General features: G+C 46.8%; 7 protein-coding genes across 7 annotated transcripts; 3 read left to right on the top strand and 4 right to left on the bottom strand.

Moving 5' to 3' along the window:
• Positions 1-10,088: 10,088 nt before the first annotated feature.
• On the top strand, positions 10,089-11,135 carry MYCFIDRAFT_83705 (uncharacterized protein; the record flags this gene model as incomplete). Its single annotated transcript, XM_007924707.1, has 1 exon — positions 10,089-11,135. The coding sequence occupies one exon, from the start codon at positions 10,089-10,091 to the stop codon at positions 11,133-11,135; it is 1,047 nt and encodes a 348-aa protein (XP_007922898.1).
• Positions 11,136-11,623: 488 nt separating this feature from the next.
• On the top strand, positions 11,624-13,150 carry MYCFIDRAFT_83704 (uncharacterized protein; the record flags this gene model as incomplete). Its single annotated transcript, XM_007924706.1, has 1 exon — positions 11,624-13,150. One exon carries the CDS (start codon positions 11,624-11,626, stop codon positions 13,148-13,150), a length of 1,527 nt encoding a protein of 508 aa, XP_007922897.1.
• Positions 13,151-13,561: 411 nt separating this feature from the next.
• MYCFIDRAFT_115349 (uncharacterized protein) lies at positions 13,562-15,741 on the top strand (the record flags this gene model as incomplete). The annotated part of the gene is made up of 3 exons (XM_007925535.1): positions 13,562-13,946; positions 13,993-14,555; positions 14,605-15,741. Coding segments are annotated over 3 exons (2,085 nt in total), but the record flags the coding sequence as incomplete, so codon positions are not given.
• Positions 15,742-17,714: 1,973 nt separating this feature from the next.
• MYCFIDRAFT_118320 (uncharacterized protein) lies at positions 17,715-18,671 on the bottom strand (the record flags this gene model as incomplete). The annotated part of the gene is made up of 2 exons (XM_007925536.1): positions 17,715-18,295; positions 18,341-18,671. Coding segments are annotated over 2 exons (912 nt in total), but the record flags the coding sequence as incomplete, so codon positions are not given.
• Positions 18,672-19,100: 429 nt separating this feature from the next.
• Positions 19,101-20,021, bottom strand: MYCFIDRAFT_88855 (uncharacterized protein). The gene is made up of 3 exons (XM_007925537.1): positions 19,948-20,021; positions 19,816-19,898; positions 19,101-19,763 (listed from the first exon to the last, which is right to left on the bottom strand). Exons 1-3 carry the CDS (start codon positions 19,984-19,986, stop codon positions 19,469-19,471), a joined length of 417 nt encoding a protein of 138 aa, XP_007923728.1. The 5' UTR covers positions 19,987-20,021; the 3' UTR covers positions 19,101-19,468.
• Positions 20,022-20,540: 519 nt separating this feature from the next.
• MYCFIDRAFT_43180 (uncharacterized protein) lies at positions 20,541-21,129 on the bottom strand (the record flags this gene model as incomplete). The annotated part of the gene is made up of 3 exons (XM_007924304.1): positions 20,541-20,621; positions 20,701-20,974; positions 21,035-21,129. The coding sequence occupies 3 exons, from the start codon at positions 21,127-21,129 to the stop codon at positions 20,541-20,543; spliced, it is 450 nt and encodes a 149-aa protein (XP_007922495.1).
• Positions 21,130-21,535: 406 nt separating this feature from the next.
• MYCFIDRAFT_186673 (glycoside hydrolase family 2 protein) lies at positions 21,536-24,308 on the bottom strand (the record flags this gene model as incomplete). Its single annotated transcript, XM_007925538.1, has 4 exons — positions 21,536-21,598; positions 21,681-22,463; positions 22,521-23,620; positions 24,266-24,308. The coding sequence occupies 4 exons, from the start codon at positions 24,306-24,308 to the stop codon at positions 21,536-21,538; spliced, it is 1,989 nt and encodes a 662-aa protein (XP_007923729.1).
• Between the last annotated feature and the right edge of the window lie 1,982 nt (positions 24,309-26,290).

Below are 26,290 nucleotides of genomic sequence, written 5' to 3' on the forward strand. Positions count from 1 at the left end.
TATTACAGACCTATCTAGGAAATCTTAGAGAATATCGTAGATACTACCGCGCTAGACGATTTCGAAGCGAAATACGGAGAGATTGAATTATTAAAACGAACGATAGACCGCTAAGAGATTAGGAAAAAGGAGGGAAACGAGGGAAATAGGACGGGAACCTAGCGTTTTCCTATAAAAAGGGCGAAGAAGGCCTATTAATAAGCTTTACTAACTTATTTGAATTCGTAGATTAATTATTTGTTTAGAAAGATAGAAAAAGAAGGGAATTTTAGAGTAGAAAAGGATTTTATTTATTTTAGGTATTTATAAGTAAGTATCGGCTCTCTAACTAAAAATATAAGGTCCTCTTAGGATATAAAGAAAAATCACACCTCTAGAAACACCTAGAAACTACTAAAAAACCTACGGAAACTTGAACCCTTAATTACCCTTAGATTTAGAATCCGGCGTATTACGGTTAGTACCGAGCCTTAGAGTAGTAGGAGTATCTCTAGTAAGAAAGATTAGCGCGAGAAAACAGTCGGAAAACAGCGGGTTACTCACGTCTAAGGCTGCTAAGCTATAATATTAGCTCGGACAGTATTCGTTACCTCCGCGGCTACTACTTTAGAAAACTAGGTTAACGAGGGTTTTATCGTAGGAACCGAGGAAAAAAAACGTAGATAACAGCCCTAAAGGCTAGAGAGACTTTAAGGCCTTATAGGCCTTAAGAACTTTTAATAGTTTAGTATAATTAGTAGCGGTAGTACTACGGGTCGCGCGGGTATAGCTAGCGTAGGCTATAGAGGCTATTTAAGGACTAGATAGTTAGCGGAGATTTTCGTATAGGAATTAGATAGGCTTATATTAGGGTATAAGCAATTCTCTTATAGGCATATTACGAATAGGCCCTAGAGCCGGCCGGCTAGAAGGAAGTTAGCGATTTCCGCGACGAACGAGATAGAAACTAAACTTACCGACTAGTCGGTATAATTCTTACTAACATTAGAGCAGCCTATATAGTAAATTCGACGACGGGCTATCTAGAAGAGTTAATTTTACGAAGGAAACCGCGGGGGTATAACATAGTACCTTACTACTATAATAATAGTAGTAGTAGTAGTATTAGAGGGTATAGAAAGAAAAGAAAAAGAGGAAGGAAAAGGAAAGAATATTAATACTCCTAAAAGCTAACGTAAAAGTAATAGACGATTAATATAAGGGAGATATAGCTAGGAGTAAAGGATAGTAACTACGCGACTTAGAAAGCGGTTAGTAGGTAAAATCGCGCGACTTAGAAGTCGCGAGGAAAGTTACGGAAACTAAAGCCTAGGAAAAGGCAACCCTACTAGTAATAGAAAGCGGCGGTAACCCTAGCTTTATTAAAGGAAACCGATATCGCGTTACTTTAAACAGCTTAGGTAAGCGTCTATCTAACGCCTAAAGTAATACTACTAATACCGCCGGAGACTATATTAGAGGTTCTACCTCTACGAAAGAAGTAGGGGAGGATAGGGGTAGTATAAAGGGCTACGCCCTAGGTAATTAATACTAGCCTTAGGTATTCGGCTTATACGATACTAACCTACCGAGCTTAGCGCTTAGCGTACTATATAAAACTATTCGGATTTACGTAGATAGACTTAGCTCCTTGTCGAACCTATTAAGTCTTATATCTAGTATCTACGTAGGCGTTACTTACCTATAATAAATATACTATATCTCTATTAAATAATAGCAGTTTAATAGACGTAATACGCTATGTCCTTTACTAATAGCGCCTTCTATATATGCCTACTATACTGAGCGGTCTTCGTTACTCTATAGTAGCCGCTAATATATCGATACTATAGCTATTAAACCTATTAAAATATATATAATAATATACTATAATAATAGTCGCTATAAGATATATTATAACTTAGTAGTTAGTAGGTAGGGGTGTTTCTTAACGACTAGCGATACTTACTAGAAGAATAGCGGCGGCTATTTAATAGTAGGACCTTTAGTAGTAATCTATACTATAGTAGTAGTAGTAGTAGTAGTAGTAGTAGTAGTAGTAGTAGTAGTAGTAGTAGTAGCGATAATAGTTAAGGTAGTAAAAGTTAATAAAGTAAGAGTAAGTAGATATACCTTGATTTTAGCGGAACGGCTATACTATACTTTAACTATAACTTTATTAAGTTATCGCTAGCGGCCTTAGTAGAAATTACTATATTTCTAAAACCCTTTTAAATTTAAAGTATATTTTAACTAAATTTATTAGAGGAGTTACTAGTAACTCGAGGTAAGGGATAAGACTAGGGTTAAAGTAAGTCGAGCTAATTAGCGCAAGTTGCTAATATATAGGCTACTCTATAATCGAGCTTCTAAATCGAGCTTCTAAATCGAGCTTCTAAATCGAGCTTCTAAATCGAGCTTCTAAACCGAGCTTCTAAATCGAGCTTCTAAATCTAGCTTCTATAATCGGGCTTCTATAATCGGGGTTCTATAATCGAGGTTCTACAATCGAGAGCTTCTACGGTTAGTCGAGCTTCTACGGTTAGTCGAGCTTCTACGGTTAGTCGAGCTTCTATAATCGAGCTTCTACAATCGAGCTTCTATAATCGAGCTTCTACAATCGAGCTTCTATAATCGAGCTTCTACAATCGAGCGGTAAAAGAATTAAACTTTAGTATTAGTTACTAATAGAATACAAGGTTAAAGAGGGGCCAAGTGCATTTCTACAGAATATAAACTCTAAACTCGGCATCTCAAGTACGACGACGAGAGCTGCGAGTCGGCCGCGATAGCTATTAGCGATTATACTACTGCGAGCCCGAGAAGCATTCTTAATACTTCTTGCCTTTTCTACCGTCGAATCGGATCTTTCTCTTATCTTCGTAATATATAATATAGACCGGCTTGCCTTACTTTATATAGAAGCTATAGCGATTGTTACCTATTGCAACCGCAACCGCACTAATGTTATTTTTGCGGTCTTCTAGGAAGCCCTAGTAACTCTTCCTCTTTAGCTAATCCTACGCTACTCGGACGACGTTAGGGTTAGTTAACTTTAGGTCTTTCAACTTCTAATCCTAGTGCTAAGCAACGTAAGTATTGTATATCGTTAGTCGGCGGATTATATTAGTCTTTATCCTACCCTAGCGGGAGCTCTAACCTTCTACCTATTCTCCTACGCTACTACTACTATTAATCTCCTCGTTATTGTTCTCGGACTCTTCCTCTAAATCCCTATCGATAGTAGTCGGGAGGTAGTCGGCGTCGGCGTTAGCGTTACTAATATTCTCTCTAGTATAGGTATTATTTTCGAGGTCTATATCGATAGCGAGCTCGGCCGTAATGCTATCCTAGGTGCTATAGGAATATTCGCGTCGGCTAGATATCGCCTCTATAGCTTCGTTATCGATTGAGAGAGGCTAAAAGGATTAGAAAACAGCATTATCTAGCTGCTCGGTTTAGTTTCTAGTATAGACGACTTATATATTATTATTCGGGGACATAGTAGGAGATAACTATCTAAAATTGTATTAAGTATCGGGTATTGGTATATTAATGCGCGTAGGTAGTCGATAAGAAAGAGGAGGTTCTAATAGAGCGCGGCGAGTTAGCGTAGCAGCGCGAATAACGCGAGTACTATAGAGGCGAAAATGCTCGTTTAGTACTCTAAAGCGGAATTAGCAGGTAAAAGGGTAAGAAGGCGGCGTTACAAACCGGTAAGGGCGAAGAGTAGACGTACGGTAGACGCTACGCGCAATGCTTCTATCCTAGATAGTAGAGCGTGTTGCCTGCTTCCGCTTATTGTAACGACGGCGACAAAACTTGCTCTTAATAGCGACAAAGCCGCCGGCGACGGCTGTACCGATTGCACTAAAAATACCTATCGTTAGCGAACGGATAGAATAGCAATACTAGAGGAAGACTAGGTAGTGTTATTACAAAGGGAGAGGACAGGTAAAGTCTACAAGATATTGTTATGCTTTACTAATCTAAGGCAAGGACGGACATCGTAACAGAGTGAAGTCTCGGCAAAATCTCGGCAAAGTCTCGGAGAGTCTCGTTTAAATCGGCAGGTATAGTAAACGTACACGAAGATAACTAGATAAACCGAAGAAAGCTAGTAGAAGGACTTAGTAAAAGGAAGCTATAGCTATATACTCGAGACAGTCGTAAACTGCCTAAGCCGCCCTCTCGGCCTAGCCCTCGTAGCGCTATATACCTAAATAGTATTTATCCTTTCCGAGCACGCGCTTATAGAGTCGAGTTCTAGTACGATCCTTTAATTGAGATACTGACTCTACATTTTTTAACGCTTAGCAATTATCTATCTAGGCGAAGACGTAGCGTAATAGGGCGTAGTACTACAAACTATAAAAGTAATAAGCGATGTTATCCGCGGCGAACCGAAGATAGTACCACTCTTCCTCGACGCTAGTATATATACTATTCTGCTAGGAAGTCTAAACTACTTGCTCTATTCCGTCTAGGGACTAATCGAGCGCTTATATAAGAGGATCGAGTTAACGACGGCGGATCCTAATCTAGAAGTTAAAGTCGAAAGTAGTATATAGTAAAGCAAAGTTTGCAGACTTATAGGTAAAGGAATTACTAACTGCGAGGAGGTACCGGTTCTTTAGCTTAACTTACGAGAGGAATTCTATATAAAGACTAGTTACTATAGCGCTATAGGTTATAGCGGAAGACTATCGGGCGCCTATCCCGTTCTATAAGAAGCCCTCCGTATATATAGGCTTCGGCTAGTACGGCTTGTCCTCGGAAGGTCGACGATATAGAATGTCTTAGAGGAGAGGCTATCTAGGGAAGACTAGGAAGTGAATACTAGCTATCTAGGAAACAGAGATAATTAAGACGGGCAACTCGTCTAGTTTATTATCCGGCAGACTAAGGTATTAGAGATATAGAAGGAGATTAGCCTTTCTAGTCTTAATCGCATTTTTCTTCCTTTTATCGCTGTCTCGTAATACGAGGACTATACGGGAGGGCGATAGCTTAGAATACTAGAGACAATCGAGAATATTTTTATAGAGTAGTCGGTTAAGTCTATTATCGACAAAACCTCTAGAAAAAGACTCGGATCCGTCGTATTAGTTAACTTAATCAACTTTACCCTCGGCTAGATCGCTATACTACTCGCGATCGCTATCGATAAGTAGCTTTTTGCCTTTGTCCGTACTACGTAGAAGGATATTAGGACGAGGCATTTCTAGATTAATATCTTTAGAGTTACTCCTTAGGACTTCGCGAGGCGTCTAGGATTATCCTTTAAGCTCTTATACGATATCCGATCGAGTAGGGATTAACTCTAGAAAGATAATATTACTCGGGCGATAGCTAATAGGCGGGGCACCCGCGTCGTAGAAAAATTTTCCGTTCGTACCTACGGTATATAGCCTCGTACCGAATGTACGAGTTATATACTAGAGCAGAGTAGATAGAGAGCTATCGTATCCGCGGCGAAGATATACGCTAAAATAGAACGGATCCGGAAGAATAATACCGTAAGAATAAGGTAAACTAGGATAGCCGAGGGATATATAAAAGTCGTACTCGTCTAAGGATAGGAGATAGGGACCTTATAACAAGCTCGATAGCTCGAAAAAGCGAGCTAGGTATTGTATAGGGTACGGCAAATCTAGAAAGTGCTTCTAATAAGGGTACCCGGTAAGTACTAGATCCTAGAAGAGAGTGCTACGGGCTATACAAATTTTTTAACGGATGTTCTAACACCCTTTGTTATATAAATAGGGGTTGCCTAACTAGTTGAGATTAACGCTTCGGGGATTCGTAAGTTTCCGACCTTTAACCGTACGAAAAAATTCACCGGCGATAAGGAGATAAAAGGATACATCGTAATATATATCGAAAGTCTTCTAACAACTAAGCGGATACGGAAGAAGAATAGGATCAAGTCTAGGTGCCTTAGCTCGGATAGAATCGTAGGATATATATCCGGTACTCCGATCGAAGAGATAATACTAATCTAGGGGAAGTTGTTAGATTTGGTTAGTCGTAAGAGGAGTATAGCGATAAAAGCTACCCTTTAGGCGCTTAGGAGGCGTAGCGGAAGCGAGCTATCGAAATGCTAGAGTAAGATTGAACCTACTAGCGTGCCCTTTAGGGTGCCTACTAGCGTGCCCTTTAGCGTGCCTATTAGCGTGCCTATTAGCGTGCCTATTAGCGTACCCACTAGCGTGCCCTTTAGCGTGCCTACTAGCGTACCTACTAGCGTGCCCTTTAGCGTGCCTACTAGCGTGCCTACTAGCGTACCCTTTAGCGTGCCCTTTAGCGTACCCTTTAGCGTGCCCTATAGTATGCCCTTTAGCATACCCTTTAAGCTCTTCTTCGTGCCCTTTAGCATGCCCTTTAGTATGCCCTTTAGCATGCTATTCTTTATACTTATCTTTATGCTCCTCTTTATACTCCTCTTTATACTGTTCTTTATAGTCTCTAGTATAGTCTCTAATACGCTCTTCTTCGTATAATGCTTTATAGTCCTAGTCGAAACAGACTAACGCCGCTAGCGAAGGCGGCTGCTCTAAGGGAGTCGATAGTAAAGGTAGAGCGGTAGGCGATAGAGCGCGGAGGATAGCAAGTATCGAGGACGTTAAGATTACGCTCGTCGCTAGCGATATACTACCGAGGTTATTATCGTAGGTATTAGACGGTAGCTCCTAATAAGGTACGGACTATAAACGGCGAAGGAGCGGGCCGCGGCGATAGCGGCGGCGGCGGCTCTACTATACGCGCTACGAGCTTGTTCGCTTCTTAGTTAGATATAGGAAACTCGAACGGAATAGCCGTACCCTAGAGTACGTCCTAAGAGATCTTACGGTCGAGAGATCTCTTTAATATTTCTCGAAACTTAGTATAGATAGACCCTAAGGTTCCTAAAGAAGCTAAACGCGAGGCAACGAAGCAAGCGAGGCGTAACTAATAAACAGGCTCTATCGGTAGCTCCTTTAGAGCGAGGTAGATAGGCAATTTAAGAGCGAAGTCGAGAGAGGACTATCGCGGTAAGGTAGAAGTAAGCTAGACATTATCGAGCGAGATGCTACCGTTAGCGAACTATATAATAATAGAGTCGGTAATAATACAAGCTTCTAGATTAAGAGGTACTATAAGGGAGTAAGGTAGGAGGATCGTATATACGCCGAAGAAAGAAAGAGAGAGGGAGAGTCTAGATAGAGGAATGCTATAAGGAGGTAAAGGCAGAGGAGCTAATATAGATATCGAAAGAGTTGAGTCTCGGTTAGAGTCGGTCTCTAGATAGCACCTTTCTACTAGGCTAAGGTCTTATACACTCCTCCAAACTCTTAGTAGGCCCTCTCCCTCTTACTCTTTAGCTAATCGGTAGCCTTATCCCTAAACTACGCATCGATAGCCCGCTCGATAGTTCGTCTATTCGTAATTTGCCGCTACGCACAATCTTTACTAATAAGTCGTATAACATCGAAAAGCTCTAGGATGCTAGTATTATAGGCCCTTTGAAAGTCTAGCGGCTAAAAGTAGATCTCAAATCGAATTTGTAGTATAAGTTCCCGGTCTTTAGCCGAGGCACCCTTTGCCGAGAATCTAGCCTCTAACGTCTTGTATTTATCCTAATGCTGTTTAGTTAGGAATAGAGAGGTAGATAAAACAGTGCGCGAATAATCTGCAAAATGTTGCCTCTACTTATAGACTCTAGCCGTACGACGGAAAAGAGTAACATCGGTAAATAGTATAGCGACTTCGACAAATATAGAGAACCGAGCCTGTATAATATAAGCGGAGTCGAGAGAGAGCGAGCGAAGAAAAGTTTACCTTTTCGGGTGTCTTAATAGCGATTTTGAATTTGTAAGCCGTATAACTCTACGGGCAGAGCTAGAGGGCGCGGTAGATTCGATAGAAAGCACGCTAACTATATTAGAGATTAAGTGTGCAGACGAAGTTAGAATGCACGAGGGCTTGCTTAATAAATGCATCGCGAAGGGCCTTATTAGTACTTAAAGATAGGGGGAGACGGGTGCCGAGTAAAGTAGGCTACTATAGGATAGGTCGATTAAGAATGAGGTCTACGTCGGCTATAGCAAAGACGAGTATAATGTCCTGCAACTCCTAGGGTACTTAATACTATCCCCTATTGACTTTGTGTAAGGCCTAGGATATTATTAGTACATTATTAGACAAAAACAATAGGGAAAATAGTAATATACCTCTATTATCGTCTTCGGAGCTGCGCGCTTAGCTAAGTGAGGCTTGATTGCTAGCGGCGGAGGGGATCTAGCGGTATCTTTACTTGTACGCGAGGAGGAGACTCGCTGCTTTTTAGGAGTAGGAGGCATTACGGGCTTTACATAAGCCCTCTTTAGACGTTCGCTTATTATATGCAGGTCTTAGCTTTAAGGAGAGTAATAAAGAAGTTAAGGTTGAAATAGATCGAATAGTAATATATTAGTAGGAATACAAGTAATACGAACGAAAATAAAGTTTAGAATAAGACTACTAACGCAAGAGCGGCAAGGAACGCAGCGGGCGGGGAACCTATCCTAGGTAAGATCACACTTTAAGAATTCCGCTATAAGCAACATCGCGCTGCCTAAATATAAAGCAAAACGCGAACAACGATAGCAAGCGTAAGAATAGCTATAGCGATGAATGCAATACGATAGCACGATACCGAAGATTCTAGCGAGGACAAATAGCGGCTTTTCGACTTTTATAACCTAGACGGCTATAGCGACGACGTTAAAGAACCTCCCCGTAAGAAACAAAAGACTAAAGTAGCACCGAAGAGCCTACTACGCACTGCTAGGCTTCTACCTATAATAAGGATACAGTATATAGAGAAGATTCTAGACAATCTAAATATACTTATATCGCTTCCGGTAGAGATAATACTGCGATTTATAGGTCTAACGTAGAACAAACTACTTGAATTCGTATACGAGGAGATATTGCCGGCAATTTAGAAGACAAGCAAAACGAAGGCGTAGGCGGCTATATAACTAAGCTAAGGCGATAACAAGGCATAGCTAAAAACGTATAAGAAAGGAGAATGTCCTAAGTTTTAGTACTATAATAACAGTATATATTAGACGTATATCGGAAAAGAAGTTATTAGCGTAATCGCAAAGAGGTATAAGGACAACCTAGACTACTAGTTTTTCATAATCGATATAAACGTCTACGAGTAAGATAAGACGAAACTAGCGACAATCTATAAAAGCGAGCTACGCGAGCGACTAGTCCGTACGATTATTACGAATTTTATTTAGTATTATAATAAAATCCTAGAGGGCGATAATACAAAATTAATCGGCTTACTAACTAAAGTCTCGCTAACAATTAAAGGCGTAATATAAGATCCCGACGAAGACGAAGACGAAGACGAGGACGAGGATAAGGAAGATAGAAGAATATTACGCAAAAAGGGTCGAAGATTTAATAAAACGAAGTTATATATTATATACAGAAAAGACGCAGAGTAAGGGGTAATAGCGGAGGAGGCAAGCGTACAACCATTTATATCGTTACGTTTTCGAGATCTAATAGACAACGACATCCGGCAAAAGGTAAAGGGCAAGGACCTACAAGTGTTAGGGATATTATATACACATCTAGTTGAGAAGCTGCAGAGACATGAAAGGACTTCAGGATAGGGCTTTAATAGAAAGTACTACTTTACAGGGAAATGTGATAGCAGCAATGAAGAGTGGCAGCTACACGACGACCGGAGCTTGCAGACGATGCTAAAGAAGAAGCAGGAGAATGGCTTCCAAGTGTACTAGCTGTACTTTACCGAGGGGCGATACGATCCGGCCGTAGTGTTAATATAGCTTACGGAACAGGCGGACGAAAGCATCCGGCTCTGCTTCTGTAGTCTTAAGGGGAAGCTTGGCGTCATGCCAGCCTCTTCAGTCGCCGCCTTATATTGGACGCAGCGATCGATGTTCAAGCTGTGGGAAAATACGATGGTCTTGGGGCCTTTGATGCCTTGCTTGCTATAGAATGTCTTCATCAATTGCACGAACTCGGCTAGATCCCCTAAGTCTTGTCGAACGCCGGTGAAGATTTCAGCATATATTAACGACTTTTCCAACGACTTCGCCATGTTTCTGCTTGGCAAAGGGATACCCGAGCACATCACAAATCTGCCCGAGCGAGTTTTGAAGACGCCATTTGGCCAGATGCTGAGGCCTCAGATCGACGCCAGCATGCGATCTATCACCCAAGCAGAGGTTCCACAGCAGAACAGACCAGCTGCAGCGAATGCAGCGAACACTTCCAACGGCAGTCTCAACACATCATTATCATCGCATCCACATCTGACAGTTAAAGTCCCCACGTTGGAGCACGGGTCACAAAGACCGATCACTTATGCAAAAGTACCACCTCTGGACAAGTTGATGGCGAAGCTCGGCGATGCATCAAAACAGACTGATCTGGCTGCCCTCAAGAGTTTCGTTGAAAAGCGATCAGAAGATCCGAAGATTGCGCTGCCAAATCTGTCCGACGTTGCTCGCACCTTCCAATCCGATATCCTCAAGCTGCCGGTTGAATTACAATTCGCAGCAGTCGATCTACTCCGCTGTTCCATGATCGACCCGAGAGTGAGTGGCTACTTTGCCGAAGAGCAGCAGCCCAGAACCGTGCCTGTCCTAATAAAGCATGTGCTGAATCTGAAGGAATGTCCTCACAACCTCCGCTTGGTGACACTACATCTGGCGTGCAATGTCTTTGCTTCCCCGCTATACGTTAAGGAGTTGATGGAAAGCGAAGATTCAACTCTGTCGACATTCATCGACTTAATAACGTCGTCATTATTAGACGCCTCTCATCCCACAACACGAGTCGCAGCAGCGTCACTCGCATTCAATCTCGCCGTAGCGAACTATCGTGTGCGGAGGGAGCAGGGCCAGGAAGGCCTGAGTGAAGGCGAACAGGTCGAGCTGGCGGCGAGTCTGCTGGAGGCTGTTAGCGATGAAAAGAACGAAGACGCAGCGAAAGCTGTTTTGACGGCGTTTGGGTATCTGGTCTACTGCTCAGATCCGAACGGTGAGCTGGCTGATGTATGCGAAGCGATGGATGCCAAGCATACGCTGAGGAAAATGAAGGTGTCAGAAGGCATGGCGAATGAGATATCGAGTCTGCTATGACGGAGAAGAAATTATTATCGTCGGATACAGTAGCAGTCAAGCACTCAAGGTTAGATGTGATAAACAGGTTACAGGAGACCGCAGATGTAAGGCAACAAGGCACGAATAAATTAAAGTTTATGGCAAGGGTCTTGTTCAGCGAGCATTGCGATTGAGCGAGGGAGGGCAGGAGAAACCAATTGTCCTCGCTCTGCAGATTATTCTCCGGCAATTCTCCCTTCAGCCGTTTCCTTGCGGACCACCTGTGCTTTGCGTCTGCCTAGTCATGTTCTGACCTACGAGCCTTCATGACGTTGACCAGCCGACCAAATCTCTGGTCAAACCTCTCCTCGACTTTCTCCAACCCGCGCCGTCGATCATCGTCCCTGACCGTGCGCGAAAAGGGTCGCAGCGGCAGCGATTCTTTCGAGAAACCAGATCGCTACGGCAATCACATTCCCAAGTCGCATCAATCAATGTCCGCGAACGAAAAAGCACAAGCCGCGTGGATGAATCAAGGCGCGAGGGCTCGGTACATCAAGACCGGCTGCTTGATCTTTTTCGTGCTTGCCGTAATCTACTACATCACAGGTGCCAGCTATGGCTCAAGCACCGTTGGGGGAGGCAAATTCCGGGGCGGCGATGTTGCGAGCGATGCTTCGGTAGCAACGAGCAAATGCACGCGGAGCTATTCGAAAGATAAGCCATTGATACAGTACGCGCTCATGATCGACGCTGGCAGCACGGGAAGCAGAATCCATGTCTACAGATTCAACAACTGCGGTCCTACACCTGAGCTGGAAGGTGAGGTCTTCAAGATGACGGAGAAGAAGGAGGGTGGAAGCGGGCTGAGCAGCTACAAGAGCGACGCAGAGGGTGCTGCGAAGAGCTTGGATGTGCTTATGGATGTTGCTGTAGAAAATGTGCCTGACAAGCTCAAGAGCTGCACTCCAGTCGCAGTGAAGGCTACTGCGGGTCTGCGAAAGCTCGGTCCGGAGATGAGCGATGCGATTCTGAAAGCCGTCAGACATCGCTTGGAGACTGTGTACCCATTCCCGGTCATCAGCGAAGAGAAGGGCGGCGTTGAAGTCATGGACGGCAAGGACGAGGGTGTCTACGCATGGATCACTACCAACTATCTGCTTGGTAAGATTGGAGGCCCAGACAAGACACCTACTGCTGCTGTTTTTGATCTCGGTGGTGGCAGCACGCAGATCGTGTTCCAGCCAACGTTCAAAGGTGCTGAGCATGGCGGTATGCCGGAGCAACTGGCAGAGGGCGACCACAAGTACGAGTTGTCTTTCGGCGGACGGGACTTCACGCTCTACCAACACTCATATCTTGGCTATGGTCTGATGGAGGCCCGAAACAACCTGCACCGAGTGGTTGTTGAAGGTCTGTACGAGAGCAACAAGGATAGTACAGGGTGGATCAAAGAGCCGATCGTCAATCCTTGCTTCAATGTGGGCATGAGCAAGGAAGTGGAAGTTCCGCTGAGCTCGGGACACCCTCTCGGCGCCTCTGTTACGGTCAACATGACAGGTCCACGGCGTGGCAGCCCAGCTCAATGCCGCGCGCTTGCCGAGAAGACACTGAAGAAGGAAGCCGACTGCAAACTTGCGCCTTGTGCATTCAACGGTGTCCATCAGCCAAGCCTAGAGAAGACATTCGCCAGCGAAGATGTCTATCTCTTTTCCTATTTCTACGACCGCACACAGCCGCTCGGCATGCCAGAGTCCTTCACGCTCCGTGAGCTGAAGGAGCTGACTGCGCGTGTGTGCCAAGGCGGAGATGCGTGGAACGTGTTCAAGTCTGTACCGGGTGCTCTGGACGAGCTGAACGACCGGCCGGAATCGTGCTTGGACCTGAACTTCATGCTGGCGTTGCTTCATACGGGCTACGAGATGCCGATTGACAGAGAAGTCAAGATCGCGAAGAAGATCAAGGGTAACGAATTGGGTTGGTGTTTGGGTGCCTCTTTGCCGCTCCTCAGTCAGGACAGCGGCTGGAGCTGTAAAATCAAGCAGGTGCAATGAGAACAGGACCGGACAGCATTACTGCATTTGGACGGCGTTAGAGTGGTAGCATCTCAGCAGCAGTCAAAGATTTGGCATTTGTCCCACAGCTGATGGAGTCTGTCTTTACATTTCACCATTGCCTCGTTTGCTGGTGGTGCTTAGGTAAGTTTGCTTTCGGCCGCACGTGCCTTCGCGGCAACGGCCGCCGACCCGCTCCGCTGTACCTGCATTAGACGGAGCGCTCGCTCTCACGAGTCACGACTCGGCCACCTCAACCATCCAGACAGCTTCCACTTGCTTGGCATCTCACATCCAGACGCCTTCGATTTCGCCCAGCATCTCTCCGAAGGTATCGTACATACCGCCACCTACCGCCACATACTGCTGGAGCTCACAAGCACACGATTGCCCCGCCCCGACTTCACCATGATGTCCCACGAGTTCAAAGAATGGGCGGCGAGCAAAGGATTGATCCAGAAGTCACACATCTCGGATTTCGAAGATGCCACCATCGGATTCGACGCTGAAGCCTTCATCAACAACCTGCTATCCAACACCAGCACACGCGAGCCCCTTCTCCCTGCCCTCGGCGGACTTCCCTTCGCACTGACCCAACATATCGATGCCGAGCTGGCACGTTTTCGTGAAGCAAAGATCACGCCCTGGTTCGTTTTCAATGGCATCGAAATGGCGCCGAGAGACCGCAAGACGCTCCTCAAGGAAGCTCAAAAAGCCGTCAAGGTTCTCGAAACTGCCTGGGAAGTATATGACCAGGGCAGAGGGGACGACGCGGTTGCCAACTTCGGCAAAATCTGTAAGTCGCATTTCGTAGAGCGAACCGCCAACGCTGACATTTTCAGGTACTTACCGAACATCACACATACTCCGCTTCTTTCGGTACTACCTCCACAAGCAAGGCGTCATGACCACCACGGCACCCTACGATGCCGCTGCGCAACTCAACTACATGGACGAGAAGCAGATCATCTCTTGTGTCGCAGGTTCAGCCTCTTGTCTGGTTGCCAACGTAGACAGGCTGGTGGTCGAGCTGGACTGGACCGCAGGTTTTTTCAAACTTATTGATCGTGACCGGATGCTCAGCATGCTCATGCTCTCGCATTCACAATTCGTGGACCTCATGCTTCTCTCAGGCAACTCGATGCTCGCTCCGATTCCCGAGATTGATAATGATACGCCAGCTTCCAAGATCCTCGCGGCTCAAAACGTTCTCGGTCGCGCCAACATGGACGGATACACTGCCTGTCTTCAAGCCAAGGACGAAGAGTACACCAAGCTTTTCATGAAAGCCAAGACTGCTATTAAGCACATGGTCATAGTTCAGGAAGGTGGAAAGATTGAGCAGCTCAATTTCGAGTCGTCTCCAAACGACATTCATGAAGTGCTCTCTCAGCGCATACCGGATGTAAGTCTCCTTCAGCTCTCCGACTTGATCCTACCTAATCATCATGCAGGAAGCCATTACATACCTACAACATGCTCTCATCGGCCCACGAGTTCTGAACTGGAGGACCAGAAGCGAGATCCTGGAATTGCCTCCTCTCGACGGCGGCAATTCTCCGACCTACAAGGAGCTGGTGCACGACAAACTCCGGTCTCAGAAAACACGCATTCTCGCAATTATTTCCCATCGCTTCCATCGCTATTTCCAGAAGAAGGATGTTGAGCTGGTCTGCTGGTGGAATGAAACGGATAGGCAGGGTCTAGGGCTTACCGAAGTGCCGCTAGAGACCTGCACCAGAGATGCTGAGAGTTGGCACGTCAAGGACTCTCTCATCGCTCAAGCTACGGTGGGTAAGGACATTGACAATGAAGCCACCCCCCTGGAGTGGGCCATTACTATGCTATCTGACGATATCTGGGCCAAGAAGACGGTGACAAGGCGGAAAGATAACGAGCCGAACGTCCTGAGGACGCGCAAAGAGATGCTCTCGAATACACTCTGGCGTTTCCTGCAAGACCGCGGATACATCAATTCGGACCACACCCTCTCTGCTTGGGGAAAAGCGCTGAAGGCTGCATTCGAGAAAGGCAAGTCTGATCAGTGGTTGGGTCAAACTGACCCGCCTCAAGAAGCGGAAGAAGCCATCTTCGTAGCTTTCGAGCTTCTACGACTCGATGTTCTAAGCACCAAGAATCTGTTCCCCAGCCCACAATATTCCGGAGCACCCATGCGTGGAACTGATCAGGATAAGGCGAATACTCTTCTCGTGAGTCGAATCGCATCGCTCGGGTCTTTCAGTCACGCTCGGATCGGCTACACCGGACCTCTGTCACGACATCTACTTGCGTATCACCAGGTCACTGCTGCTGTGCGCAACACACTGCGAGATTTGGCCGAGACCCATGCAGCGAATATGATGTTGTGTGCTAGCGTGTTCCGTGTACGGAGCGCTGATGACTACACGGCTGTCGGCGCTGCACTTCCCTTCCTAAAGGAGCCTGACCTGGGTCTGGCTTTGGTGGTGAAGAGTCATCTTGATGAGCTATCTAACATTCCCGAACGACGTTCTGACATCCGCAAATGGTTTAATCATGCACTGGACATCGATGGTGATCTCAAGCGAGCTTGGAAGATGTGGGACGCAGTAAGTGCTCTCTGTCTGCGCGGAACACCTGCAACCAGTCATTATACTGACATGTTGGCAGATCAACGCTGGAATCCAGGCCGCTGATAGCGCCATTGTAAGCTCTGACACAAGGGATATGTTCCAGAATGTGGACATATGGCTCCAGGCCAAGCGGCTCGAAGCCGCGAAGCTGACCAACGCTACCAACGGCACGAACGGGACCAGCTAGAAGCAACCCGACGCGCATGAACTGATCAAGCTAGACAATAGCAAGCAAAAACTGCTCGAGGCAGATTCACTTGGTGACAAGGCAAACGAATCATCGGAAGAGTACATCCCCTCGCCACTCATAGTGAGCTCAACATCGACGGCCCCTCACGACCAAAGCGCGGATGCTGACGCCGCGCATCACGATGAGAACACTGCTTCCACCTCCAATGCGGCGAGTTGGTCACATCTGGCGTAATCTGCCATTTCCGCTGCCACGACAATCAGGAAACGCGGCTCTTGGAGGGACGCGAAAGTGGGTGATTTTGGACGAAACTTCGCCGAGCGGGCCGTGATAAAAGATATCGTCAGAAGGAAGAACAAGAGCAAGGCAACGTTATCGATATCACTTATAGTAAAAATATATCTAAAAGACAATTGAGACAAACAAATGAAAAGAGGATCAATTTTGGACAGTGCTGCGACATTCCATGCAATTAAGCTTCTTAATCATGTATGACTCTTAGTAGCATTTGGGTTGCCACTGCAAAGCATTCCGAGCACAAGCTATGTTTTCTTTACAATTGCATTGGAAACGAGGGAGCAGCAATGGATACCAACTTGGAAGGAACACCGTACATTCATTCATTTTGCATGATGCTACATGTACCCAAATCTTTATCTCTAGAACCGATCTCCAAACACGTCTCAGTCGAAAATGTTCTCGAACAAACTATGGAAGCACATACGTACTCACTCTCGCGCCGGAAAGAAAGAGAGTGGGAATTCCCTAGAGTTATCTCGAAAGAAAGCTGTACGAACCATGCTTTGAACTATGATGCTGTTTCTTCAACTCTTATGTTTTTGAACCGCTCACTGGGTGGCACTTTGGAAGGCTCAGTGATGTATGGGTTGTGAGTTATTCGTACGGGAAGCATAGCAGGGTGAGTGAGTCCTGAGTAAATAAATCCACACGAAAGACTGTGAAGTTGCTATTCAGTGCTTGTGCCATGAAGACGAATCTCCCGCAAAAAAAAAGTCTTTGTATATGGGGATATATATATATATATATATATATATATATCATGTATTGACGAAGAGGCTCATGGCATCGGAGTAACAACTGCCAACCAGTATCCAAAAGCCAACACCACGGCTCCCGCAGCTGCGACGCTCGGAGTGAAAGATTTTCGCAGCGTTTCAGCATCATACAGAACTTTCATCGCTGCGCCATGAAGAGTCCAAGAATTCCCGCACGACATTATCCCCATCAGGAGCACACACGCAAGGTAGGAAATTTTCCACCGCGACATGAGTAGTCCGAGAGTGAGGATCGCCCAGTTCGCGACGACGGCCAGGCGGGTTTCGTGAGCGATGCTCAACGTCAAATACGTGCAGAATGCCGCGAGAGAAAGGGTATAGAGAGCGGTGAGAAAGCGGAGAAGAATTGCTTGAGGATAATCGTGCAGTCTGTAATTTGCGCGCACGAAGGCTTTGGTCGGCGCGACGTAGAAGCCTCGAAGTCCGAATGCGAGGATCAGGATGCTGTGGAATCTTGCGTAGTTCGTGGTGAGAGGTTCGTGGGCGTCGACTCGATGGTATAGGAGGCGTGAATCGGTGGGGAGTGGAGACCATTGCTTTTTGAGTTTGAGGGTGATGGATTGCTTTTCTGTTGTTCGCTTGCTGACATCTCGACATGCTAGGCGGACTTTCATGCTCCAATTTAGTTCTCGTAAGATGTATTGTCCGAGCCAGCAGCTTTCGAGGATCGTGGAGAATAGATCGGCTGGCGCGAAAAGCTCGACTCCTCGCCCAGTCACCGTGTGTGGGAATGAGCGACGGCGGATAGGCACCACGTTCGCAGAGAAGGCAAAGTCGACAGGATGTTCGGCGAAGAGGCCGTATCGATCTTGACGAACCGTCGATCTCCAGGCGAACAGAGAGTCATCGTCTGACCTCTGCAAGATCAGTTCCTGGAGACGCGCGAAGGCTCTGATCCCCTCGCCGTAACGGAGTGACATGTTGACATTGAAGATGCCGAGGAGAGCGTAGGCAGTGTCTTCGATTCGTGTTGTCGAGCGTGCAGATGCCCAACTCATGCGGCACGCGATACTAGCAAAGTGCAACGGCTTCCGCTTAGTCAAGTATTCGAGATCGATCTTCGTGATTGCAGAGAGCAGTGGTCCCAAGCATCGCTTGCATCCGAAGAGGACACAGTTTCGGTCGTAGAACAATATCTTTGTAGGTGCCAAAAGTTCCTGTAATGTCCAACCCCTCGTGAACCACTTGCTATCGTGCAGCTTCGTTTGCCTGGATCTGGACTGGTTGGTGGAGAATCTTGTGAGGTTGTTTTCACAAGTCGAAGCAGCTTGCTGGCAATCACAATCGTTGCCGGTATGTAGTTCTTCTGCACTGCTGTCGTAGTCCGGCAAGAGAACGAAGCACACTGACGCTCCTTCATACCAGGAGAACATGGAGTTGATGGCTTCCGCAAGCTCGGAACTGCTCGTCTTATCTATGCAGCAGGTGTCGACCCAGAGCCACTCTATGCCTTGATCTGAGGCGAGTCGGCAGCAGTTCTGGATTTTGTTGAAGCCATAACCATCTCGGTGAGTCTGACTCTGGTATTGTTTATGGGAGACTTCATTGTTAGTCCAGCAGTGTGAGAGGATGGCATACTCCTTGGGCCTCTCGTCTACGACGAATTCGCGAAGGTTGCCAGTCCCAGTGTGAATCAACCACATGTCGCAGGTTGAAAGCGTTTGACATGATGACCGTTGTCGACGAAAATGTGTTTCTGCTCAAGAATGTCAGCTGAGCTCGCTATCTTGATCACGAGAGTGCCGCCTCGGCTGGCTGCAGGTGGCTGAAATCACCATAGCGTGTTAGTCTAACAGGGGAGAATATTGCATCAGTGGCACCAAGGTAGACGCCGAGTGTCGCGTGCAGCATGCTATCGTTCTTGAGCGCTGATGACCTCGGAGTCGCGCATTGTAAAGCCTTTTCGCTTAAAACGATGTCGATTGTGGCTGTTCCTTACTGCAACAAGATGTCGCATTTCTCGAGACAGACTCCTCTGCTACTGCTCTCTTCATGGGCATGTTGTATGCATCACATTCTCGCTAAAGGATTGCACGGCTTGCGATTTGTCCTGATTGAAGAATGGTCAAAATCAATCGTAGCATCATACATGTATTGTGTCGCAAAGCGCCCATTCATCTCGATCCCTATCGAGTAATCTGCTCACGCAATTTCGACTATTCGCTCTGATCGTAAGTTTTAAGGATTTTGCTGCGCCGTCTCGACGAAATCGTGCACTGCTTCAACCTTGCCGCATTGTCGAGCTCGACATCTTCCTACGACAGTGGCCTGGCGACGCGGCGGTAGTGCCATTATTCCTCATCCCCAGGCTGTATCGTGCACGCTGCCCCGATGGATTTTCGGATTCCACTGGGGGCGGGCTACCATACGTATCTTTCAATGTGTCCCTCGAGGTCCAATCCAATCTCCTACGCGTTCCCATGCCACGACATCCCGAAGCTCATATCTTGTACGACTCTGCCGTATGGTGTGGACTCCAAACGCCTCTCACACTTTCGTTCAAGCTCTTCACCGGCCTCGTCACACGCTTGAGCTTCTCGCCGTTCGCATTTCTCAGCAGCATTACTTTCTGCAAGATTTCCGTGACTTCCATATTCCGCACGCACACTGGCTTGATCCTGCCGTTGATATAGGTACCGGTCACAACTGGATGCCGTCGGGGCCGAGGAGAAACTGTGATTTCAATCTGAGGGTTTTCTTTTGCGAAGTTGGCGAGACGGTACTTGATGAAGGCGCTAAAATACACACATTAGATGCAGCAACGTGAATTTCGCGTGGCAGTCGTACTTCATGCCTCGACTGCTGCCGGCCCAGTCGCAGTAGTGGAAATCGAGGCGTTTGCATTGGAGGATGAATGCGCCTACACCATTCTGGAAGTATCGTCAGCATTGCACCCAAAGTCAAGCTGGGAATGCTCACTTGAGGCTTCGCTACTTTACGTAGCGCGGTCAGAGGCATCTTCACATATTCTGGCGATGGCGATGGCGATGGCGTGTATGAGCGACGGCGTGGGACGATGATTGATGCTGAAGGCTCCATCAAGACTCTCCCGCGGACTTTGGGCTTTTACATCACGTGAGAGGCGCTCGGGCCCATAGACAACCACCATCTCACACCAAACAGACATCAAAATCTAGACATGACACTGGAATTGATCTCACAGCGACCAATCAAGTTTTCATCCTCCCATGAGCACGATGTAATCTACTGCGCGTAATTGCACGGATCTGGTTCGGGATCAGAAGCCATTGGGCGAAGCACTACTCGAGAGAGAGAGAGAGCTTCCGTCTGGTTAAGATATTGTGGCACTTCTGCGTATTTTCAGCATGGCTGCCGCGCTCTGTTGGTCCCTATCCCACATTGGTCCTGCTCCCTCGTCTACCATAGCTTTCCTTTCCCCGGCATACACTTCTCAATAACCGATATCTACTGATTTGGAGGGAGCCTCGATACAGTATCTCCCTCCTTGAAGCTCCCAATTACCTTGCCTTCTCTCCCCGACCACCGAGCCTTCAGAAGAAAGCCACCAACGCTCCCTTCAACGTCAACCCGAAAAGCAACAAGCTCGAAAGCGCAAAGAGCGAGAACCTCGTCTGGCTCAAAAAAATCAGCACCTCCACATCCACATCCAATCCACACGACTCGACTCGATTCGCGTCGTTAGCCACTCACCATAATAACATTCGTACTCGCCTGCACCAAAGAATGCACAACCCTCGCACCAACATACGCCCAAGCGAGCGTCGAGCTCGTCCCATCAACAGCTTGCAAGAACGTCAAAGCAAGAGCCACGGCATAGAAAACAGTAGGCTGTTCGTGCAAATGGTTATAGTTATCAGCAGGCCATTGACGATGCCGAGGGATCGGGCGATTCATATCTTCTACCGTCATGGTGGGAGAGACTTTGACTTTGTACTTTTCCAGGTCTGGGATTCGATAGGAGTACCTGGAAATTTTTGTGTCAGTCGTGTGGAGATATTGCGGATGAGGTTGGTGGTATACTTACATCCAGAGTTCCATGAAGAATGTCCATAACGCTAGGGCTATGACTGGGCCGACTAGTGCGGTGTTGAGAGGTGCGTATTCGAGTGCTGGGGCCATGGTGAGAGCTGTATTCTTGATCTAGACCAGAAGACGGGAAAGAAGCTGTGCTTATAGCGAGACCTACAGCTCTTATATTTTGTTCTGCTAGTCGGTGCTCGATGTGGTTCCGCTCCGTAATTGGACCTCGGCGAGTTTAGTTAGCTTCTACCCTTGCACAAGCACCAAACGATGACAATAGCTTTGTGAATTGCATCGCGGAAAGACATCTCCGCACGAACGCTCTGCTCAGGCAACAACTGAACGAACCCGACTTACTGGTATGGCAGGCGAGATGGCTTGAGATCCATAATTCTATCGATCCTCCTCAGGCATCCATATTTGAAGGTTCTTGGCAAAATTGAGCAAGTATGTTATCTGTTCATCATGACTGTTCTTGATTATGATTGTCTGTTTGTATCTCAAATCAACCTCTACGGCGGCCATCCGCCAGGAACACCTCCTCCGCCAGTCGTCCTGGCAGGCCCCGCTGGTGTCCACGAGTGCGTATCATAGTAGTGCGGTTGCCAAGGAGTGGCTACTGCAGTGTACTCGGTCGTTTGACTGAACACTGGTGCAGTAGCATTGCTCCTCTTCGCGCTCGCGTCGTACAGGGCCTGGATATCGGCATTCCATTGGTCCAAGTTTGGTCTCAAGACCCTTCGGTCGTAAGTCAGCATGCCGTTGATTTCTCCTTCAACGTCCGTCGTCTGCGTCCAGACACCGCCGGCGCAGGAGTAGAGTTCGACTTGCGACAGGAGTTCGTTGAGCAAGAAGTGCCCACGATAGTTCCACGTGTCAAGAGTCAAGTCAATCTCGTAGGTGCTGTTGATGGAGTCGATGGCTCGTTGCACCTTCCAAAGATGCTCCGCCGAGACGTTGTTACCAGTGCCACCGAACTCTCCTTGGAACCCGATTCTGCTGGCATCAAAGGGAGAGCTGTTGATGCTGTACCACGGTGTGCCGCACTGGGGATTCGCATAATGATGATTGTCGCTGAAGTCGCCTGCTCCATGATCATACCATCCAGTGACGGAGTTTACCAGACGCGTGGGATCGATCTGGCGTACGATATCGGTAAGTCCAAATTCAGGGTAGTCTGGGGAGGTCAACTGGCCCCAGCCCTCATTGTAGATGACCCAGGCGAAGATAGAAGTGTATGAACGAAATTGTGTCACGAGTAGTTCCAGCTGTCTTTGAAACTCATCCTGCTGTGCCGAATCAGGGAGGATTGTCTCGACCGTGCAGTTGCTGAGCGTTCGGCTTTGCGATGGTCGAAGCGAAGGCATGTCTTGCATTACAAGGATTCCAATTTCATCGCAAGCAGCGTAGAACAATGGAGACTCAACCTTGATCTGCGCAAGCTGTTAGTGTACATGACATCAAGTGCAAGAAAGAAGTGTTCCACCTACATGCTTTCTCAACATGTTGTAGCCAATCTTTTTCAGTGTCTTGATATCATAAGTCATGGCTTCATACGTTGGTGGTGTGTACAAGCCATCGGGCCAGTATCCCTGGTCGAGAGTGCCGAATGTAAAGATGGACTCCCCGTTAAGCATGATCCGCTGTACACCCTGCACATCAGCGCGGCCGATAGTCCTAAAGCCAGTGTAGCTGCTGACTTGGTCGTCTCGCAGCTTGAGTGTGACGTCGTACAGTGTTGGGCTGCTTGGACTCCAGAGTTTGGGCGAGTCGACCTTCATTGTAAATGGCGAACCAGCCCTTCCGCTCCCAGAAGTACATCCTGAGCCGCTGTTGTCTCCATTTGAAGCCACGCCCGCAGTTGATCTTTCACAGACTTGAACTTCAACCTGCGAAGTTGCATCGTTCGCAGCTCCTACTGTGATGTTGAGGTTTCCATCGGCATCACCATTGATGTTCAAGTCGCTAATGTAATCTGTCGGCGCAGATTCAAGCCACACGCTTTGCCAAATACCACTGCAGGGTCTGTAAAAGATGTGTGATGGATTGAGGGTCTGCTTGCCTATTGGTATAACATATGGGTCCAGATCGGTGGGGTCGTGAACAAACACCAGGAGCTCATTGGAACCGCTAGGGTTTAGGTACTGCGTTACGTCGACGGAGAAAGCAAAGTAGCCACCCCTGTTGAATGTTGCGTTCTTGCCGTTTACAAAAACTGTAGCTTCATAGTCTACCGCGTCGAAGTTCAGAAGAGTCCTTTGGCCAGTCCAGTTGGTGGGAAGCGTGAAGGTAGTTTGGTACCAGCTGTAATACACATCCACGCCCTGAATGCCAGAAAGTCCGCTTTCGAGACAGAATGGCACCAGCACCTCTCTTGACAGTGTTTGATTGACAGGTGGGTCGTTGACTGCATCCAAGCTCGAGGCATTTGAATATGTCCAGATTCCGTTGAGAGTCTGCCATTGCTCTCGCTTGAGCTTCGGTCTTGGATGTGCAGGCCACGGATTCGTGCCCACTTGGTGTGTCCAGTCTGTGTCTAAAGGTGGGGTCTGGACAGCATATGGCGTGGTTTGTCGTTTCTCGAGGGATGCTGCCGATGCCACATGTGCAAGCAGAGCACTCGAAATTAGTGTGCAGAGATGCATCTTGCCATGCCAGAGAGAGAAGGAGCAGAGCGCGTGTCATGTAGGAATGAATGGAAGAGGAGAAGCTTCTCACTTATCATGCACCAAAGAGACATACCTTACGCCATGTGCAAGCACATACAGGCACGCGGAGCAACGGTGGGGCTCTGCATTGCTGGATTGGAAGAGTCGAATGCGGTCGCCAAGCGAGACCGGAGTCAGGGTCGGTGTGCAGTGGAAGGTGCTGTGGTGCTGATAGCAGGAAGTATGCTGATCCATCTCCATTTCGTTTGCTTGGAACGGGGTGCGGTGCGGTGCGGTGCGGTGCGGTGCGGTGCGGTGCGTTGTGCGGTGGTGGAGGAGCACAAATGACACGGAGGATGCAGTCGACGTGCAGAATGTTGCATTTTGCCAAGCCATCTCCGCGTTTGGACTGACTTGAGTGGTACAGAGGAGTGCTGTGATGCTGCCAAGGCGTATTGATTGATTGAGGAGGCGGGAGAAGGATTCGACTACTTTCTCTTCACCACGAGTGCTGCAGCGGAGCTCATCATCAGCGGACGAGGGGGGGCAGATTGGGTGAGGTGACGTGTTGATTCAGCCTTTGGTACCTGCAGCAGCGAGAGAAAGCAAGGCCAGGCCAGGTGCAGCCATGTCGCACGCGTCTCGAGCTGTGTCACGACAACAACGACAATGGTCTGCTGAGGACGCAGTGCACGCCGATACCGTAGAAACTGGTATCCACCCCCATGGGCTTATTAGTGTTGTGTTTATATAGGTGTGTTATTGCCAGTGGGCCTATTAGCCAGGGGTGGGCTTAGTAACTAGTGAAAACCCTGTCTTACTAAGTAGACCTCGAATTTAATGCTTTATATTGCTATATATGCTATTCTACGCTCTTTTAAAGGTATTATTATTATTATTATAGCGCCGTCTAATCTATAGACTACTACGAAGAGTATAAAGCCTACTTAGTACTAAATTACTAGTTCCTCGAGTTCTAGAGTCGCTAAAGCTAGCTCTTCTAAGGCGCCTAAGAAGCTATTTATACTACGTCTTAAATAGTAGGAGATCTTCGGTTATAACCTATTAGGTAGCTCGTAGCTAGCGGTAGAAACGCTATTAAAGAGGGCGGTAGTAGATCTCGAGGCGATCTCGAAGGAGGTAGTAGAAGGTAGCAAACTAGCGCTTCCTATAGCGATAGTAGTTAGAACAGGTCTAAAATTAAAGTTATAGGCCTATCGATATAGCGAGGCGTAGAAGCGGCGCCTAAAGAAGGATAAGGCGCGCTATCTAGTCGCGCGAGGTAATGTCTATTAGGGCTAAAGAGGCTATATGTAATTAGTATATAACTAGGCTAAGTAAAGCTAGGGTCTTAGTACCTTAGGCAGGGCTTAGCGCTTAGTAATAGGCTAACTTGCCTACCTTCCTCCCTCTCCTCCTAGCTTCTTATCGAATACTACCTATACCTACTACTACCCTATCTACCTACTAATATACCCTTCTTATATAGCATTCGATCTACCCTTTAAGGGCAGTAGCTAGATAGTTCTTATTTTAAGCTTTTAGCAGTATAGCTACGAATAAGACTAATCTAACTATATTGCGCCCGAAGAACGGGACCTATATATACTATTCTATCGAAACAACCGTACTAATTATTAAGCAAGGCCTTCTATACGGCCTATTATACTAAGTTAAGCGTACTAGACCGATATCTACTAATTCCGCTATATCCGTATCTTAGGGGCTAATAATATATTATTAGTGTCGCCTCTTATAATAGCCGGTTTATTACGAAATAATAACCGTGCTACCGCTAGTAGCGCTAGCAATAACAACGCTAGTAGTATAGTGCCTACTAAAGTGCCTACTAAAGCACCTACTAAAGTGCCTCCTACCGAAGAGCCTGCTATAGGACCTGCTAAAGAAGAACCTATAATTCTAGGTAACGACCTAGAATTGCCTATCGACGACATTCTTAACAATATTGTTAACCGTCGATATAGCTAACTAGCCTTTAGCCCCTAGCTAGTAGCGAGGCTTTAAGAAGCTACCTAAAACAGGCTTACTACCTTGCGTTAAGAACAACAGCTAAAGGATAATCTTCTCGAGATTCGCTGCCTCTAGGAATCTCTAACAACTACTACTAAGCTAATAGTAGGACCTTCTTTACTACCTATCTAAAAGAAGGATACTAAGCTTAAGGACTGTACCGTATTTAACGGCTCTAGTTGCAAGCAATATAATAATTATATACGCGATTATAAGCTTAACTAACGAAATGCACCGAGGGCTCTTCTAGACGACTATTTACTAGTTGTCTACGCTATATAGTACATTAATAGCGACCTAAAGCGTATATAGGATAACTATTTCGACTCCCTTAATAACTAGACTGCTGTTTAGTAGCAGACCTATAAAACTATTATACTAGATACCCTTAGAAACCCTATACTAAGGCAATAATATACTTAGGACCTATATCTTCGAGCTAAATAGAAGACTAATTAATCGGCTCGCTTATTCGAGGCCTATTTAAAAACCCTTAAAGACGACCTTGTTACCTTCCGCCTAAGACTAATTCTATATAGATCTCCGAGATACGCCTAAAACTTAGATAGGAGCTTATCCTC

This window comes from Pseudocercospora fijiensis (assembly GCF_000340215.1).
Source record: "Pseudocercospora fijiensis CIRAD86 unplaced genomic scaffold MYCFIscaffold_2, whole genome shotgun sequence".
Classification (NCBI taxonomy): Eukaryota; Fungi; Ascomycota; class Dothideomycetes; order Mycosphaerellales; family Mycosphaerellaceae; genus Pseudocercospora; species Pseudocercospora fijiensis.